The sequence below is a fragment of the Anolis sagrei genome, chromosome 2, assembly GCF_037176765.1.
Source record: "Anolis sagrei isolate rAnoSag1 chromosome 2, rAnoSag1.mat, whole genome shotgun sequence".
NCBI lineage: Eukaryota > Metazoa > Chordata > Lepidosauria > Squamata > Dactyloidae > Anolis > Anolis sagrei.
This window is the reverse complement of record NC_090022.1, coordinates 18,804,320-18,824,685: the sequence shown is the minus strand read 5'-3', so window position 1 is coordinate 18,824,685 and position 20,366 is coordinate 18,804,320. Positions and strand designations below refer to the sequence as shown.

Below are 20,366 nucleotides of genomic sequence, written 5' to 3'. Positions count from 1 at the left end.
CTGTCCAGCCAGCATGTCGGTTCCTTGGGCTGATAACTGCAGTGGTCATCCGTTCCAGCTGGAATGAAATAAAACCTCGGTGGCTTTTGCTTCAACTTGGTGTGACTTTATTTGGGAAAATTAAGGGAAAAATCTTTGATGCTTGCTGCCTCGCCAGGTGTCCCGGATCCTCTTTTTGGGTCTGGCCGGTCTCTGCCTAGGCAGGGCCTCCCAATTTTGTGTTCAGCATCAATATGATGTTGTGGTGCTTAATTTGTAAAATCATAACATAATTTGATGTTTAATAGGCTTTACCTTAATCCCTCCTTACTATCCAACCTTTTCGCTTATACAACATTCTGCCGGCCCGTTTATGTTAGATAAGTGAGACTCTATTGCACTATTATTAACAGCTGAAACTCACTGTGTGACATGCATAATATATTTTATCCTTTAGGATGGTGAAGGATTACAGAGTCCAGTCTTAAGGTGTGAAAGATTTATTGAAGTAAAAGGAAACACATTCTGGACAGAAAAGTTTGGAACTAACTAGCTTAATAAAGCTTCATCATCTAAGAGAGACAAAAAGTAAAAAATACAAGAAACTACCACACAGAGGCAAAAGCATACTCTGGGAGAGAGAGAAAAAGAGAAAGGAAGGAAAAAATGGCATCCAATGACCTTTAGTGTGGATCTACTTTAAATCTAGTTTCTGCCTCCTGCAGAATTCTGGGGCTTGTAGTTTAGAGAGGGGCCTTTCAACTGCTTAGCCAGACAAATTCTGGGCATCACTGTTACAGTATTTTTTCAATTCTAAGATGCACTTTCCCCCTATATAAACATCTCTCAAATGGGTTATCACACTAGAGCAGTGATTCTCAACCTGTGGGTCCCCAGGTGTTTTGGCCTACAACTCCCAGAACTCCCAGTCAGTTTGCCAGCTGTTAGGATTTCTGGGAGTTGAAGGCCAAAACATCTGGGGACCCACAGGTTGAGAACCACTGCACTAGAGAATGAATCCACTTTAAATCTGGTTTCTGCCTCCTGCAGAATTCTGGGGTTTGTATTTAGGGAGGAGCCTTTAACAGCCTCACTAAACTACGAACTCCGGGATTCTGCAGAAGGCAGAAACAGGATTTAAAGTGAATTCGTTTTCTAGTGTGATGAAGTAGTGAAGATGTATCTTGTGTATTTTAGCTGGTGGTGGTACTGAAATTAGGGTGCATCTTAAAATCGATGACATTTTACAATGGAAAAATTTCAAAATACAGTGAACTGCTCTAGTCCTAAGATGTTAAGAGTCTGCAGACCTCCAAATTTTACTGGAGTGCAATTCCCATCTTTCTTTGCCATTCTCCCTAAAGTCTTGGCCTGATACAGGGTCTGAAAAACATCTGGCAGCAAGAATATTTATGATGCCGGATACAATTAATTCCCCAATCCATGTTACATCAATATTAAGAAATATGAAAACATGTAGAGACCTGGGGCAAGTTTGGAAAACATATCCCTCTGTCCCACCCCTCAACACAAAGTTTAGAATTCTTTTATTGTCCCCCATCCAATAAAAACCAGCTTGGATGTGATGAATGAGCAAATAAATGTGTGTTTCTTTGAGAAAGGCCGAGAAGCTGTCCACAGCATGCTGGAGAAGCAGCAAGTACAGATGTATCAGGTCTACCTTGCTGATATGTATGGTTCTCAAACTGGGAGGCCAGACTCAAACTTCAGATAGAAAGACTGTCATTACTGAAATGCTTTGTCTTTTCCTTGTCGAAGACCTAAAGTGGGGAGAGGAGCTCAAGTCAAGAAAGCATTTGCTTCTCAGAAAATATATTAAATTATATTAGACATTCTTGAGGCGTTCACGGGATTTCGCTCTTAAGTGAACTCTGTGGTGAACCTGGAGGTGGGAGTGTCGAGCAAAATGCTTCCCGCACTCCAAACATTCGTAGGGTTTCTCCCCTGTGTGGACTCTCTGGTGCTTCACCAGGTTCGAGAGCTGAGCAAAACATTTCTCACATTCCACACACTTGTAGGGTTTTTCCCCGGTGTGGATTCGCTGGTGGCTCACGAGGGCCGAACGTTGGGAAAAACACTTCCCGCACTCCTGGCATTTATGGGGTTTCTCTCCGGTGTGGACTCGCTGGTGATTTACCACATCTGAATGTATTGCAAAGCATTTCCCACACACCAGGCATTTGTAGGGTCTCTCTCCCGTGTGGATGCGCCGGTGCTTCACGAGATCTGACTGCTGCGCAAAACACTTCCCACACTTCAGACATTTGTAGGGTTTTTCCCCTGTGTGGACCCGCTGGTGATTCACGAGGTTGGATTGGTGAGCAAAACGTTTCCCACACTCTTGGCATTTATAGGGTTTTTCCCCGGTGTGGACTCTCTGATGGTTCACCAGAACAGACTGACGAGCAAAGCATTTGTCGCACTCCAGGCATTTATATGGTTTTTCTCCCGTGTGGACTCTTTGGTGATTTATCAGCACCGAGTGACGGGCAAAACATTTCCCACACTCCAAGCATTCGTAAGGTTTTTCCCCAGTGTGGACTCTTAGGTGTCGCACAAGCTGGGATCTCTGGGTGAAACATTTCACACATTCCAAGCATTTGTAAGGTTTCTCTCCTGTGTGGATTCGGTGGTGATTCACGAGGACTGACTGTCGGGAGAAACATTTCCCACACTCGAGGCACCAGAAAGGCTTCTCTCCCGTGTGGACTCGCTGGTGCTTCATGAGCTCAGAATGGTGAACAAAATCCTTTGCACACTCCAAGCACTTGAAAGGTTTCTCACCGATGTGAATTATCCTATGTGTGACGAGGTCAGACTTCTGAGCAAAAGATTTCCCGCACTTACGACATGCATGTTTCTTCCTGAAACCACCTGCTAAAGATAAAACTAATCATCATCATCATCATCATCATCATCATCATCATCTCATCATTTTTTACTCGCCTCTCCTTGTCAACAAACCCTTGATACTGGAACAGAAAGCATCACAGAATTTCCTTTCTTGTAGTTTGAAGCCATTGTTCTGCGTCCTAGTCTCCAGGGCAGCAGAAAACAAGATTTCTCCCTCCTCCCTATATCTTCCCCTCGCATCTTGATACATGGCCTTCATCATGTCTCCTCTCAGCTTTCTCTTCTTCAGGCTAAACATGCCCAGCTCTTTAAGCCGCTCCTCATAGGGCTTGTTCCCCAGACCCTTGATCATTTGAGTCGCTCTCCTCTGGACACATTCCAGCTTGTCAACACACATGTTTATGCCTCAAACGTTAGCCCTGTTTTTGGGTAAATTTTACCTGCTGATTCCAAAACATGGCACCAGGTTTCCACTATCAGCTCTAACATGCTAGATACAGAACTTGTGCCATTCATCAGTTGCCATCTGCCAGCCCAAAGAAGACCATGATAACCATATATAGGAAAGTAGAGTTGATGCAATCCATCCAGTGCAATTTTCTGAATTAGCACCCCACAAAACCCCAGAAAAAGGCCAAAAAACCAAGACACCAATACTTTTTTTATTAATTGTATCAAAGCATTGTATAGAATACTAGCCGTCCCCTGCCACGTGTTGCTGTGGCCCAGTCTGTGTATATGTGCTTTGTGTGTGTATATATTTGTGTATATGTCTATATATGTGTGTGTGCGGTTTTGTGCATGCGTTGTAATGTATTTTTTATTTTTGGGATTTTTAAGTCTCTTCTGCTGTGTTTTCCAATGGTCACTCATTGGTCCATTAGGTGTCTTCGGGCCAAATTTCATGTCATTTCGTCCAGTGGTTTTTGAGTTATGTTAATCCCATAAATGAATATTACATTTTTGTTTATATAGATTGTAAAGCAATGCTTTTGGGTTGGAAAGATTAGCCGTTTACAAGAAATGTTGTTGGATTGTGTGATCAATTTCAAGTGGAAATGTTATACCTAACCCAATGTGTACAGAAAATTGGCCTTTGAACAACAAATTGTGCTGGTGGAGAGCTCTTTTCAAATGCGGGAAGCGTTTTTTGGCAAGATTTCCATGGGTAATTGAGACCCATAGTTTCCCAAGTATCAGTCAATAAAGCAAATTAGAAAATCCCCAAAAGAATATTTTCCCAAGGCTGTGCTCCAACAATTACCTGAGTAACTGTTGCGGAAGGGTCGAACATCTGGCAGCCACGGCTCTTCTCCTTGTTCCAGACGAAAGATGAGGGTAGGCTTGGAAAGGAGAAGCCCTTGACAGAAAATAAAATAACAAAAACCTCATTATCCTGAAAAAAATCATCTCAAAAGTTGTTATTTTGACAATCATATTGCAGAAATTACATTTTTAATCAAGATCAAATACAATACATTAATATGATGGCTCCCTCTCCTTTCCCCCTCTCCCAAAGTCTACACATATATGTATACATAAATACATATAGTTCTAAACAGTGCCTACAAGAACTGTCCCCATTATACTATTTTTCCCTTCCAGAAACAACCCTCCTCGGTTGCAGCGACAACCCAACTGAAAAAAATACAAAAAACAGAGTGTGAGACCAAAACAACTGTAGCACAAGCCAGTCAAGGTGGTCCCAGTTGTGATCGGTACACTGGGTGCAGTGCCTAAAGACCTTGGCCTGCACTTAAACACAATTGGCACTGACAAAATTACCATCTGTCAGCTGGAAAAGGCCACCCTACTGGGATCTGCACACATTAATCGCCGATACAACACACACAGTCCTAGACACTTGGGAGATGTCAGATGTGTGATCCAATATAACAGTGAAAGTGAACAGAGTGCCCTTGAGTGTTGTTTACTAACCTTTTTGAGTTTCAAATAATAATAATAATAATAATAATAATAATAATAATAATTCATGTCAGGTGCATCTTGAGAAACTGCAGTTCACTTCTGGTGTGAGAGAATTGGCCGTCTGCAAAGCTGTTTGATGTTTACTATCCTTGTGGGAGGCTTCTCTCATGCCCCACATGGGGAGCTGGAGCTGACAGAAGGAGCTCAACCCGCTCTCCCCAGATTCAAACAACTGACCTATCGGTCATCAGTCCTACAGGCACAAGAGTTTAACCCATTGCGCCATCAGGGGTTCCAATAATAATAATAATAACAACAATAAAAAGTGGGAAGTGTCCGGCATGTGATCAAACACAAAAGCCAGCATAGTGATCTTGTTTGCTGTGTACTAATCTTATTATGTATCAAATTATTATTATTATTATTATTATTATTATTATTACTACTACTACTACTTCTTTGAGGGCCTAAACAGGGTCTTACAAAAGGCTGCTTTCCCATCTAAAACACAGGCATGTGCTTTTCATCTTTAGAACAGACAAGCATCTCGAGCTCTGAGGATTACCTGGGAAGGAATCCCACTGGAGCATTGCATCAAAATACCTGAAAGTTACCCTGGACTGTACTCTGACTTACAAGAAGCAGTGCTTGAATATCAAGCAGAAAGTGGGTGCTAGAAACAATATCATACAAAAGTTGATTTGCACAACCTGGGAATCACAACCAGATACAGTGAAGACATCGGCCCTTGCGCTTTGCCACTCTGCTGCTGAGTACACATGCCCAGTGTGGAACACATCTCACCATGCTAAAACAGTGGATATGGCTCTTAATGAGATATGCCGCATTATCACAAGATGTCTATGCCCTACACCACTGGAGAAATTATACTGTTTAACTGGTATTGCACCACCTGACATCCACTGGAAAGTAGCAGCCAGCAGTGAAAGGACCAAGGCAGTGACATTTCTGGTCCATCCTCTGTTTGGATATCAGCCAGCACACCAATGCCTTAAATCAAGAAAAAGTTTGCTAAGATCTATAGAGAAACAGTACTTGCAGGAACACATCAGGTCCAAAAGTGGGAGGTTAAATCCCAGAATCAACCATGGCTGATACTGAATGAGAGACTCCCTCCTGGGCACACAGAAGACTGGGCAACTTGGAAGGCACTGAACAGACTGCACTCTGGCACCACAAGATGCAGAGCCAACCTCAAGAAATAGGGCCACAAAGTGGAGTCCATAACATGTGAGTGTGGAGAAGAGCAAACCACAGACCATCTATGACAATGCAGTCTGAGCCCTGCCACATGCACAATGGAGGACCTTCCTATAGCAACACCAGAGCTACTCCAAGTGGCCAGCTACTGGTCAAAGGACATTTAATATAATACTACGTTTAAATACAACTATACCCTTGGTTCGCTCTTGATACGATAAATAAAAAAAAATTCTACTAAGATCTGGATGAACTGATCTCTCATTGAGTTGTTGTAGGTTTTTTGGGTTCTAGAACATGGCCATCCAACCCAAAAAACCTACAACAACCCAGTGATTCCAGCCATGAAAGCCTTCGACAATACATTGATCTCTCATTGCTTGGATCTCTGCCACAATTTCTTGATTTAAACCTCCCATTTTAGCTAGTATTTCAGCTGACATGCCTCTTTTTAATTATGTGAGTATATAATGCCGATATCCACCAGTGACTTCGTGTTTCAAAATGGCACAGCTGTTTGGTTGTAATTCTTCTTTGATTGTTGTTATCTTTATTTTCTTTCCTTATAGCTCTGTATTTCAGTCTCTAATAAGTTCAGTTACACGTCTTCCATGTAGTTTGTTGTTGTTGTTCATTTGTTCAGTCATTTCCGACTCTTCCTGACCTCATGGACCAGCCCACGCCAGAGCTCCCTGTCGGCCGTCACCACCCCCAGCTCCTTCAAGGTCAAGCCAGTCACTTCAAGGATGCCATCCATCCATCTTGCCATTGGTTGGCCCCTCTTCCTTTTTCCTTCCATTTTCCCCAGCATAATTGTCTTCTCTAGGCTTTCCTTTCTTCTCATGATGTGCTTCCATGTAGTACTTATTTCAATTTGTATAGACACAGCCTTGTTGCAGTTTAAACAGTGTGGCTTGATGGTATTCTCGGGTCCCCTTCTGACTGTATGCGTACCACACAAATTAGTATGTGCAGGTACAGCTGTACCAGGAGCTCCAATTTTGTTTGCTTTGCATTGAATGTTTGTTGCAGGGACTCTGCGGATAGGTGGTTTCTTTTGGCTGCAGTCATAGGGCAAGTCATCTGTCAATTATAGTTAGGTTCCCTGGTCCCGCTCCCTTTTAGGGTTTTCAAAAACAAGTCATGCCAGACTAATCTGATCTCTTTCTTCGATAGAGCTACAAGCTGGGTAGATGCGGGGAATGCCGTGGATGTAGCGTACCTGGATTTCAGTAAGGCCTTCGACAAGGTCCCCCATGACCTTCTGGCAAGGAAACTAGTCCAATGTGGGCTAGGCAAAACTACGGTGAGGTGGATCTGTAATTGGTTAAGTGGACGAACACAGAGAGTGCTCACTAATGCTTCCTCTTCATCTTGGAAAGAAGTGACGAGCAGAGTGCCGCAGGGTTCCGTCCTGGGCCCGGTCCTGTTCAACATCTTTATTAATGACTTAGATGAAGGGCTAGAAGGCATGATCATCAAGTTTGCAGACGACACCAAATTGGGAGGGATAGCCAATAGTCCAGAGGACAGGAGCAGAATTCAAAACGATCTTGACAGATTAGAGAGATGGGCCAAAACTAACAAAATGAAGTTCAACAGTGACAAATGCAAGATACTCCACTTTGGCAGAAAAAATGAAATGCAAAGATACAGAATGGGGGACGCCTGGCTCGAGAGCAGTACGTGTGAAAAAGATCTTGGAGTCCTCGTGGACAACAAGTTAAACATGAGCCAACAATGTGATGTGGCGGCAAAAAAAGCCAATGGGATTTTGGCCTGCATCAATAGAAGCATAGTGTCTAGATCTAAGGAAGTAATGCTACCCCTCTATTCTGCTTTGGTTAGACCACATCTGGAATATTGTGTCCAATTCTGGGCACCACAATTCAAGAGAGATGTTGACAAGCTGGAAAGTGTCCAGAGGAGGGCGACTAAAATGATCAAGGGTCTGGAGAACAAGCCCTATGAGGAGCGGCTTAGGGAACTGGGCATGTTTAGCCTGAAGAAGAGAAGGCTGAGAGGAGATATGATAGCCATGTATAAATATGTGAGAGGAAGCCACAGGGAGGAGGGAGCAAGCTTGTTTTCTGCTTCCTTGGAGACTAGGACGCGGAACAATGGCTTCAAACTACAAGAGAGGAGATTCCATCTGAACATTAGGAAGAACTTCCTGACTGTGAGAGCCGTTCAGCAGTGGAACTCTCTGCCCCGGAGTGTGGTGGAGGCTCCTTCTTTGGAAGCTTTTAAGCAGAGGCTGGATGGCCATTTGTCAGGGGTGATTTGAATGCAATATTCCTGCTTCTTGGCAGGGGGTTGGACTGGATGGCCCATGAGGTCTCTTCCAACTCTATGATTCTATGATTCTAGAGGGAATAGGAGCCAGTTTGGGTTCAGTCCACACAGATAAGCCTTTCACACAGGACATAACTTCAAGAGCTCCTGTAGAAAGCTTCGTCTTCTACGGCTTGGCCGGGGAGATATATAGTCTACAGCTTGGCCGGGGTTATACAGCCCACAGCTTGGCCGAGGATTATACAGCCTTACAGCTCCTTCGCTGAGTGATTTCAGTCAGCCATCACTGAAACCTGAACTCCTTTTTCCCTGGAAGTCTACAAAGCTCTGCTTGGTAAGGGTCACTCGCGGAAGCCAGAAGCAGTTGGTACCGGGTGTAGGGGCTCCACGCCAACAGAGGCAAAGACAGACTGCCCAGATTAGAAGTTAAGGATTTTCCCATTAGTTAATGTACAGTTTATGAAGATAGTGCCTGTTCCCTGTGGACAAGGTTGAGAGAGAGAGCCAATAGACTGTTAAGAAAGCCTTCAAGTACCTGTTTATTTTCATTAATAAAGAACTTTGTTGAACCTTATGCAATCTAAATACTCTGATTTAAGGAAATCCAAAGACCTTTAATCTGAGGCAGCCCCGGCGTCCCATTGGGCACACAGAATTTATGTCCTGTCTACAGTCTTATGCACAGGCCCAGTGTGCAACAGCACATAGTATAATGAAGTCATTTCTGGGGGCTACCTACAACTCCCCTATAGCAAAGGAAGATTTCCCACTATTTAGTCATTGTTGGTTTGCAGCAAACTGCTTCCTCTCCTCAGAGAGCCGTGAGGACAGGACCTCAGTCCTCCGCAGCTGAATTGGAAGTCTCATCATCCTGCAAATTCAAAGGACTGTTGCAAAGGATGCACCACTATCTAAGCCTTTTCAATTTTACTGGTTTTCTTACCCAATGAGGTCACATTTTCATAATTCTCCATCATGACTTCTTTATACAAGGCCTTTTGATCCGAGTCCAGCAGAGATCCCTGGCCTTCCGTGAAGTAGACAGCCACATCTTTGAAAGTCACCGTTTTCTGAATAATAACAACAACATGTTTATTTATTATTATTTCATATTATTTTCATTTTTATTTAGCTCAAGGTGAATCCTTAAATTAAATTTCTGGTTAAAAATGTTTTCTTACCCCTCTGGGAAAGGTACAAGTTGGGTTTAGAAAAGAGACCAAATTGTCAATATCCGCTGGGTAATGGAGAAAGGCAGGAGTTTCAGAAAAAAACAACACCTATTTTTGTTTTATTAACTACTAGCCATCCCCAGCCATGCGTTGCTGTGGCCCAGTCTCTGTATATGTGTTTTGTGTGTGCATATATGTGTATATATGTGGTTTTGTGCATGCATTGGCTTTTTAAGTCTCTTCTGCAGTGTTTTTCAGTGTTTTTATGAGTGATGGTCACTTGTTGGCCTGATAGGTGTATTATATCCAAATTTGGTGTCAATTCAGCCAGTGGTTTTTGAGTTATGGTAATCCCACAGACAAACATATATTATTTATATAGATTACTAGCCGTCCCCTGCCATGCGCTGCTGTGGCCCTGTCTGTGTATATGTGTCTTGTATGTGTATATATGTGGTTTTGTGCATGCGTTGTAATTTAATTTTTGGTTTTTTTGCTTTCTATGTCTCTTTCACTGTGTTTTTCAGTGTTTTTATGAGTAATTGTCACTTCTTGGCCTGATAGGTATATTGTGTCAAAATCTGGTGTCAATTCATCCAGTGGTTTTTGAGTTATGTTAATCCCACAAACAAACATTACATTTTTATTTATATAGATTATTCATGTAACTAAATTCATCTATAAAATCACATATTAAAATGCAGCCATAAAAGCATATATTACGAAAGTAATGTCTCCACCTTCGTAACTCCTCAACAGATGGCAGTACTGGTATGCAGTAGGTACTGGCTTTTTCAGTAGACTCTCCTCTACAGTTCCATTTTGGCGGGAAGCCTTAACATTGAATGGTTGTGTTTTTAAAGTAAGAATATGGAACCCTGCGCAGACAGTCGGTCAATGAGATTTAAGCAACGTGCAGTCATTGAATTCTTGACAGCAGAAGGTGTCACCCCAAAGGAGATTCATCAGAGAATGCAAGCTGTTTATGGTGATTGTGTTGATGGGAGTACCTTGTGTCGTTGGGCGAGTAAGTTTAAAGATGTTGAGGTGGGAACATCTGACTTGCGTGACTAACAAAGCAACCACTGAGTTTCACAAGAAAAGGTTGACAGATAGATTCAGGACAATCGTCATATCACTCAGAGAGAAATTTCAAGCATCATCAGCATTTCACAAGAACGTGTGGGTCACATTATTGCTTTGCTTGGCTATCAGAAGATCTGTGCACGATGGGTACCCAGGATGCTGACGCCTGAAATGAAAGCGCACAGACTTGAAATTTGCCACAAATTCCTCTCGCGTTACAAGAATGAACACGAGCCTTTCTCCATTCAATTGTGACAGGAGACAAAACGGGATACACTATTACGACTCGGAGACGAAGTGTCAGTTGACACAAAGGCTTGCCCCAGAAAAAGAAATTCAAGACACAGCCCTCAGCTGGAAAAATCATGGCAACAGTGTTCTGAGATGCAGATGGTGTTGTCCATGTTGATTTCCTTGAACATGAAACAACAATAAATTCAGAGCGTTACATCACAACGCTGCAAACTTTGAAACGATGGCTAACAAGGATCCGACCACACACTTATCTATTTACATTATTTAATTATTTACAGTATTTATATTCCACCCTTCTCACCCCGCAGGGGACTCAGGGCAGATTATAATGTACACATATATGGCAAATATTCAATGCCAAAGACACACAACATATATAGACAGACAGTCAGAGGCTATTTAACTTTTCTGGCCGCCAGGGGAGCTGTCACTTTCATCGTCCATCTGCAACACTGATGAAGTACTTCTGCATTCCCTGCATGCTTTGCTGGAGTCTTTTTTATGGCCTCGTACATTAGTTAAATCAGCCTCCCCACGCATAGGTGGTACCTAATTTCCTACTTGACAGATGCAACTGTCTTTCGGGTTGCAAAGGTCGACAACAAGCTACACAATTGGTTGGAAGCTCACTCCGACCTGGGCTGGCCTTGAACTCATGCTCTTTTGGTCAGAATTGATCTTAATGCAGCTGACACTCAGCCAGCTATGTCACAGTCCCGGTGCTTCACATGCCACCACAACAGAACTTCAGAGACTGGATCTCCCCACCGTATGACATTCTCCATACAGTCCAGATTTAGCACCGTCTGACTTCCATCTGTTCCCGATAATGAAAGAAGATCTGTGGGGACATCATTATGCTTCTGATGAAGATGTTGAGAGAACTGAGACGCTGGTTGCGAAAACAGTGTGTTGATTTCTTCCATGATGGCTTCAGAAAACTTGTTTATCATTGGCAGAAATGTATCCAATTGTCTGGTGATTATGTGTAAAAGTGAATAAAAGGTAAAGGTAGTCCCCTGACATTAAGTCCAGTCATGTCTGACTCTGGAGTGTGGTGCTCATCTCCATTTCTAAGCCGAAGAGCCAGCGTTGTCCGTAGACACCTCCAAGGTCATGTGGCCGGCATGACTGCATGGAGTGCCGTTACCTTCCCGCCGGAGCGGCACCTATTGATCTACTCACATTCGCATGTTTTCGAACTGCTAGGTTGGCAGAAGCTAGGGCTGACAGCGGAAGCTCACGCCGCTCCCTGGAATCGAACCTGCGACTTCGATCAACAAGCTCAGCAGCTCAGTGCTTTAACCCACTTCAGGATTATTGCTGCGTTTGATTTATTAAAATGTTCCCATCCAAACCCAAGTAACGAAGGTGGAGGCATTACTTTTCATTCAACCCTCATATACAGGGAAAACCTGAAATCTCCACAGGCTTTTGGAAGCGTGACCCTTTTGTGGAGATTAAGTAGCATTCACACTATTTGGAATAATCATAACCTTAAAAACTCACTTGAGTCAACCTTCGTAGTCATAAATATCCACTAGTATTCAAGCAAGGCAATTAGGTTTCTCAGCTGTTAGACTGATATGCCTACTTATCGGAACAAAGATACACCAATGCACAAAATATATAGCAGATCTTCAGAAGTGTTATTTCAGTTTCCCCAGAAACATCTACTCTCCCACAAAATATATTGGTTTTTCAATCATGCTCTCAAGAGACCAAAAATAAGTCGTCTTTCTAAAAGTTAATATATTTGACTTACTCCCAAACATACAGGTATATTGCTTATTGGTTTCATGTTAACTGAATTATACTTTAAACTGTACTATACTGTACCATACTTCTGCTGCAAATAGGCTCATATATCAACTGAAGATCTCATTGCAGCATATTGATTATACTCCTGCTTTGACATCGACCCACTCAACCGACTTCTTACTTCCAACTGACTCCAATTGACTTCTGATTCAAGCGCATTCTGAAATGGCATCTCACTCTGAACATTCTAAGATCAGGGTGACATGATCTGTAGTCCCTCTAACAACATAGGGTTAAGGACTTCCACCAGACTCTGGGGCAGAGAGTTCCACTGCTGAACAGCTCTTTCAGTCAGGAAGTTCTTCCTAATGTTCAGGTGGAATCTCCTTCCTGTAATTTGAACCCATTGCTTCGTGTCCTAGTCTCCAGGGCAGCAGAAAACAAGCTTACTCCCTCCTCCCTATGACTTCCCCTCACATATTTATACACTAGCCATCCGCCACCATGCGTTGCTTTGGCCCAGTCTGGTGATATAGTAATGAGAAAATAAAGTAATGAGAATGTTGTGGATGTGTGCTGGTGCAACTGCACCAGGAGGTCCAATTTTGTTTGCTTTGCACTGAATGTTTGTTGCAGTCCTAAGTTTCAGGGACTCCGCAGATAGGTGGCTTCTTTTGGCTGCAATCATAGGGCAAGCCACCTGTCAATTATCGTTAGGTTCCCTGGTCCCGCCCCTTTTTGAGTTTTGGAGGGAATAGGAGCCTTTTTGAGTCAGTTCTCACAGAGAAGCTTTTCTCACAGAACATAAAACCAAGAGCTCCTGTAGAAAGCTTAGTCTTCTACGGCTTGGCCAGGGAGATATACAGCCTACAGTTTGGCCGGGGTTATACAGCCCACAGCTTGGCTGAGGATTTTACAGGCTTACTTGGAGGGAGGATGATTTGTCTACTGTTTGGGGAGATGCAAGTAGAAGCAGGAGAAGGACCTCTTGGCAGGCGAGGCAAAGAGCAGCTCGGGCAGCACAACTGGCAGCTGAGCCTGGGGCGTTGTCTGATTCTAGTTTGGAGGAGAATGCAGGAGCAGCTGAGGATGGGATTTTGTCTCATTGTAGCTCAGAGGAAAGTTTGTAATATAAGGAGGGTTGGGCTGTTGTAGGTTTTTCCGGGCTATAAAGCCAAGTTCTAGAGGCATTTTCTCCTGACGTTTCACCTGCATCTATGGCAAGCATCCTCAGAGGTAGTGAGGTCTGTTGGAAGTAGGAAAATGGGTCTATATATCTGTGGAATGACCAGAGTGGGACAAAGGACTCTTGTCTGCTGGAGCTAGGTGTGAATGTTTCAACTGACCACCTTGATTAGCTTTTAATGGCTTGGAAGTGCCTGGTTTGGTTCAATTCCATCATTGGTGGAGTTCAGAATGTTTTTTGATTGTAGGTGAACTATAAATCCCAGCAACTACAACTCCCAAAAGACAAAATCATTTTTTGAGTGACGGTCACTCCTTGGGTTAGTAGGTGTCTTGTGGCCAAATTTGGTGGCAATTCGCCCAGTGGTTTTTGAGTTATGTTAATCCCACAAATGAACATTACATTTTTATTTATATAGACAGATGGCTATCACGTCTCCTCTCAACCTTCTCTTCTGTAGGCTAAACACACCCAGCTCTTTAAGACACTTCTCATAGGGGCACATGGTGTCCAGACTTTTGAGCATTTTAGGTGCTCCCCTCTGGACACCAGTGTTTCTTTCAAACTGTAGTGCCCAGAATTGGACACAGCATTCCAGGTGAGGTTTGACCAAAGCAGAATAGAGGGGCAGCCCAAAAAACCATTGACTTTTTAAGCTTCTGCTTCATGTTGAAAGGGTAGACGTTTCTACTTTTTCTCCTCCGCTCAGGAAGGAGCCCATAACAACGTATATGCATTCCTACCTGAACTGGTTCAACCGTGCCCCTTGGCCTTCCTCTGGGACGAGGGAGCGACTTTGCCAGAAACATGGTCCTCATTTTGTTTTCTGCAAACACCAAAAGAGAAGACAAAAATCACCTCTAGTTTTTCCAGAGCAGCTAAAGCTATGTTCAGCTCCTGCATGCAGTTTCCCAAGATATCACGCAGTAGGACCAACAAATGCCAGGACAAGTGTACTCTTTCGGTCTCTCAGAACCTGCAAGCTTGCTATTGCAGCATTCACACTTGCTTTAAATCAGTGTTTCTCAACCTGGGGGTCTCAACCTGGGGGTCGCAAGGGGGTGCCAGAGGGGTCACCAAAGACCAACAGAAAATACCGTCTTTTCTGATGGTCTTTTCATAAAGTATGATCTTCCTGATAAGAGTTAAAAACTCATTTGAATCAACCTTCGTAGTCATTAGGTTTCTCAGCTGTTAGACTGATATGCCTAGTTGTCAGAACAAAGATATGTCAATGCACAAAGACAATAAGAAAACATGGTATTTTCTGTTGGTCATGGGGGTTCTGTATGGAAAGTTTGGCCCAATTCTGTCGCTGGTGTTGTTCGGAATGCTCTTTGATTGTAGGTGAACTATAAATCCCAGCAACTACAACTCCCAAATGTCAAGGTCTATTGTCTCTAAACTCCACCAGTGTTCACATTTGGGCATATTGAGTATTAGTGCCAAGTTTGGTCCAGATCAATCATTGTTTGAGTCTGGATGTAGGTGGACTACAACTCTAAAACTCAAGGTCAGCGCCCACCAAACCCTTCTAGTATTTTCTGTTGGTCTGTGTGCCATGTTTGCTTCAATTCCATCACTGGCGGAGTCCAGAAGGCTCTTTGATTGTAGGTGAACTATAAATCTATAAACTATAAAACTATAAACATGCCCAGCTCTTTAAGCTGCTCCTCATAGGGCTTGTTCTCCAGACCCTTGATCGTTTTAGTCGCCCTCTCTGGACACATTCCAGCTTGTCAACATCTCCCTTCAATTCTGGTGCCCAGAATTGGACACAATATTCCAGGTGTGGTCTAACCAAGGTAGATTAGAGGAGTAGGATGACTTCCCCGGATCTAGACACTATACTCCTATTGATGCAGGCTAAAATCCCGTTGGTTTTTTTTGCCGCTGCCGCATGACATTGTTGGCTCATATTCATCTTCCTGCCCACGAGGACCCCAAGATCTTTTCCCCACGTCCTGCTCTTGAGCCAAGCATCGTCCCCCATTCTGTATTTTTGCATTTCATTTTTTCTGCCGAAGTGGAGTATCCTTGCATTTGTCCCTGTTGAACATTTGGTTAGTTGTGGTCAATCATCTCTCTAATCTGTCAAGATTGTTTTGAATCCTGCTCCTGTCTTCTGGAGTATTGGCTCTCCCTCCCAATTTGGTGTCATCTGCAAACTTGGTGATCCTGCCTTCTAACCCTTCATCTAAGTCATTAATAAAGATGTTGAACAGGACCGAGACCAGGACATGTTCAACTGCTTCTGCTCCAATGAGAGGCATTGTTGTTCACGGGTGGATCGTTGCATTTCTCATTTTTGCCAGACCCCAATGCAAACCTATAAACAGCTTTTTTTTGTTTCAAGAGCAAAGTTCCTTTCGTGTATCTTGCTCTAGATTTTGTGTTGCATTTCCCCTGCCTTGCCTGCTTTCTCATCTCCCTTCCCTGATTCAAGGGGAAGGAGGTAGAGAAAGGAAACAAAGGGAACTCCAAAGTCTTGCTCCTCCTTCCCTCCCCTTCAATACCAAGCAAACAAGGCAAGAGCTGGCACCCCAGGAGGAGGGGGGCAGGCAGATCCCTTTGTGCCCCATCCATCCATTTCCTCCTTCTGGCTCCATCCCTTACCTGCATTTGGCCAAAGGTGCAGAGCTTCCTTCCTTCCTCTTGGATGGATCCCTGCGGCTGCGATTCCTCCGCCTGGCCCTTACGCCTAGCAGGACAGGCCCCTTCTTTCCTTCCTTTCCCTCCCCCCTTCCCTTTCCATTCAACTCAGCCAGATCTCAAGCACAAGGGATCCTGGGAGCTGTAGTGTACAATGTGTGCAATGTGACATGCACATCTTAATGAAAATCAGGTCGGTTGCTGGTGACCGTGGAATCGGCTTATAGAGAGCAAGGAGCGGAGAGAGCAGAGAGTGAACCAGAGAGCACAGGGAGGCCTTTTTCATTCCAAAGGCCCCACTCCTCTCTGTCGTCTGGTTGCTTCTGGATCGTTGGTTGAAAAGATGGTTGAACAGAAGCTCTCCGAAGCTCTAGGTGCTCTTACTGCCTATTACAGGGAAAACCAACTGATCCCTAATCCGTCTAAAACACAGACATGCGCCTTTCACCTTAAGAACAGACAAGCATCCCGAGCTCTGAGGATTACCTGGGAAGGGATCCCACTGGAGCATTGCAGCACACCCAAATACCTGGGAGTCACTTTGGACCGTGCTCTGACCTACAAGAATCACTGCCTGAACATCAAACAAAAAGTGGGCGCTAGAAACAACATCATACGAAAGCTGACTGGCACAACCTGGGGATCACAACCAGACACAGTGAAGACATCTGCCCTAGCTCTATGCTACTCTGCTGCTGAGTATGCATGCCCAGTGTGGAACACATCTCACCACACTAAAACAGTGGATGTGGCTCTTAATGAGACATGCCGCATTAACACAGGGTGTCTGCGCCCCACACCACTGGAGAAATTACACTGCTTAGCCGGTATTACACCACCTGACATCCGCCGGGAAGTAGCAGCCAATAGTGAAAGGACCAAGGCGGAGACATCTCCAGCTCATCCCCCAGCCAGCACATCAACGACTTAAATCAAGACATAGTTTTCTTAGATCTACAGAGACACTCGCTGGAACACCCCAGCAAGCAAGAGTCCAAAAGTGGCAGAACCTCAACCAATGGCTGATACCAAATGAGAGACTCACTCCTGGGCACACAGAAGAAGACTGGGCGAATTGGAAGGTGCTGAACAGACTGCGCTCTGGCACCACGAGATGCAGAGCCAACCTTCAGAAATGGGGCTACAAAGTGGAATCCACGACATGTGAGTGCGGAGAGGAGCAAACCACTGACCACCTGCTGCAATGCACCCTGAGCCCTGCCACATGCACAATGGAGGACCTTCTTGCAGCAACACCGGAAGCCCTCCAAGTGGCCAGATACTGGTCAAAGGACATTTAATCAACTACCAAACTCACAAACTTTGTATTTTGTCTGTTTGTTTGCTTTGTTCTGTTAAAAATGTAATATAATTGCCTGGTTGCTGATGACTCGATAAATAAAAATAAATATGTAGCAAGAAATCCAAAGCACAATTATTACTTTCATGTGCAAGTTCATATTTTTGTATGAGAAAAATATAAACAAGGCAATCAGCTGCAAGAAAATTATTGTCCGGTGACAGGATATTCTTGCATTGTTGTTGTTTATTCGTTCAGTCGCTTTCAACTCTTTGTGACCTCAAGGATCGGCCGACGCCAGAGCTCTGTGTCGACCATCACCACCCCCAGCTCCTTCAAGGTCAAGCCAAGTCACTTCAAGGATACCATCCATCCATCTTGCCCTTGGTTGGCCCCTCTTCCCTTTTTCTTCTATTTTCCTCAGCATCATTCTCTTCTCTAAGCTTTCCTGTCTTCTCATGATGTGGCCAAAGTACTTCATCTTTGCCTCTAATATTCTTCCCTCCAGTGAGCAGTCGGGCTTTATTTTCTGGAGGACGGACTAGTTGGATTTTCTTGCGGTCCAAGGCACTCTCAGAACTTGGGCTCTTTTCTCTGGCCCTTTATTTATTTACTTTATTTCTATACCGCTTTTCTCAGCCCTCAGGCAACTCAAAGCGGTGTGAACAACATCAGTACAAAATATCACAAAACAAGTATAGGGCAATTAAAAACAATTATCACATAAATCATTAACATCAGTATAACTATCATTAGCGCCTCAACAGTAAAATCAGAATCCAGTCTCGTCATCCATTATTCCGTATTCCTATGTTCAATTACACTGTTTAATCAAATGCTTGTTCGAACAGCCAGGTCTTCACTTTCCTCCGAAACGCAAGCAGGGAGGAGGCCAATCTGATATCTGCAGGCAGGGCGTTCCACAGCCGAGGGGCCACCACTGAGAAGGCCCTGTCTCTCGTCCCTGTCAAGCGCGCCTGTGATGCAGGCAGGACTGAGAGCAGGGCCTCCCCAGATGAACTTATCATGCTATCCTTCCTCTAATCATGCTATCCTTCCTTCTCTCTTTCCTTCCTCCTTCTCTTCCTTTCTTACCTCCCTTTCTTCATCCATCCTTCCTGCCCTTCCACCCTTTTGTCCTTCCTTCCTTCCGTTTTCTTCCTTCCTTCCTTCCTTCCTTCCTTCCTTCCTTCCTTCCTTCCTTCCTTCCTTCCTCCCTCCCTCCCTCCCTCCCTCCCTCCCTCCCCTTGCCTTGCCTTGCCTTCCTCCTTTCCTCCTGGGGGATGTTTAGCTGAGAGAAGAGAAGGAAGAGAGGCAACATGAGAACAGTTTTTAAACATTTCAAAGGGTGTCCCACTGAGGAGGAGGGAGGAAACAGACTTTCTGCCGCTCTAGAGACCAAGGCACAAGGCAGCAATAGGTTCAAATGGCAGGGAAAGAGATTCAACTGAAAACATTAGGAAGAACTTCCTGTGAGTAAGACCCGCTGAAGAATGGCATAGGCTGCCTCCGAGTATGGTGGAACTTCCTTCTCTGGAGGCTTTTCCGCAGAGACTGTCTATCGGGAGTGCTTTGATTATACCTTCCTGCATGGCAGGGTGTTGGACTGGATGGCCCTTGGGGGCCTCTTTCAGCTCTAGGATTCTGTATCAGGAGGAGGCAATATGAAGTCTAATATATACACTTTTTCTCTCCCGTCAACTATAAAATAATAATAATAATAATAATAATAATAATAATACTTTATTTATATTCCACCCTTCTCACCCCAAAGGGGACTCAGAGCGGATCACAAATACACATACATGGCAAACATTCAATGCCATTTATAGACAGTACACAGACAGCACAGAAGGAGGTGTTGTTTTGATGCCATGGATGGTTGGGCTCAAGTCCACAAGGGTGCTGTTGCTACATTCTCTATGATGAAGAGGTGTCAGGACTTCCTCATTCCAGCATTTTCTCATCTTCTTTTTCTTTATGGCATTGTAAAACACCTCCCCTGCTTTAGCGGTACCTAATTTCTCTAATTACAGCTAAAGCTGTTTTCAAACTGCTTAGGTAAACAGAGAGCAGGGCTGACGGTTGGCCGCTCACGCCAACCCGGGGCTTTGAACTTGCAACCTTTTGGTTGATAGATCTTATAGTTGCTGATGATTTACCAGCTGTGCTAAACCTCCGGTCCTATCTCATCATGTCCAAGACCAACCCTTTTGGGATCCAAATATTTTCCGTCTTTCCTTCACTTTCTGCCTCCAAAAGAGAAGAGGAAGGGAAGGGAAGGGCAGGGAGGGGGCTTGGGGAGAATCCCCTCCCTCCGGGCCCACTCACCCTGCTCCGGCCTGCCATGTGGCCCCCAAGCTAGAGTTTGCTCATGCCTGAGCTAGAGGGACAAAAAGGAGGCTAGAGAAAAGGACAATTTGGCTTCTCTCCTTTGCTTTGAAGCCGATTGCTGCCTGGCTCTTTACAGAATGGGCTGCAGACGCTGTTTAAACGGGGTCAGACAGAATACCTATGAAAAGTCAGAAACGTTGTGGGAAGGCCATTGCCTGACCCCATTTGAAAGAGTCAAAATCAACATTAGTAAAACCCATGAGATAACGTCCTTCGCATAGGATGAAAGTGTGTGCGTCAGAAATGGTGAGAGACAGAAAGG

At 44.2% G+C, this 20,366-nt stretch overlaps 1 protein-coding gene across 2 annotated transcripts in view; it reads right to left on the bottom strand.

Annotated features, from left to right (window-relative positions):
* LOC132765255 (zinc finger protein 420-like) overlaps positions 1–16,598 on the bottom strand; it is a 31,363-nt gene extending 14,765 nt beyond the window's left edge. Inside the window, exons 1-5 of one of the 2 annotated variants that reach the window (XM_067465392.1) lie at positions 16,375–16,577; positions 14,502–14,584; positions 9,242–9,368; positions 4,118–4,213; positions 1,883–2,877 (exon numbers count right to left, since the gene is read on the bottom strand). In XM_067465392.1, the coding sequence (XP_067321493.1) occupies positions 1,883–2,877; positions 4,118–4,213; positions 9,242–9,368; positions 14,502–14,576 (1,293 nt within the window). In that variant the 5' untranslated portion in view covers positions 14,577–14,584; positions 16,375–16,577. Of the gene's footprint in view, positions 1–463; positions 2,878–4,117; positions 4,214–9,241; positions 9,369–14,501; positions 14,585–16,374 lie in introns of those variants that run through there. The other variant, XM_067465390.1, reaches the window with a different exon arrangement.
* Positions 16,599–20,366: the final 3,768 nt, after the last annotated feature.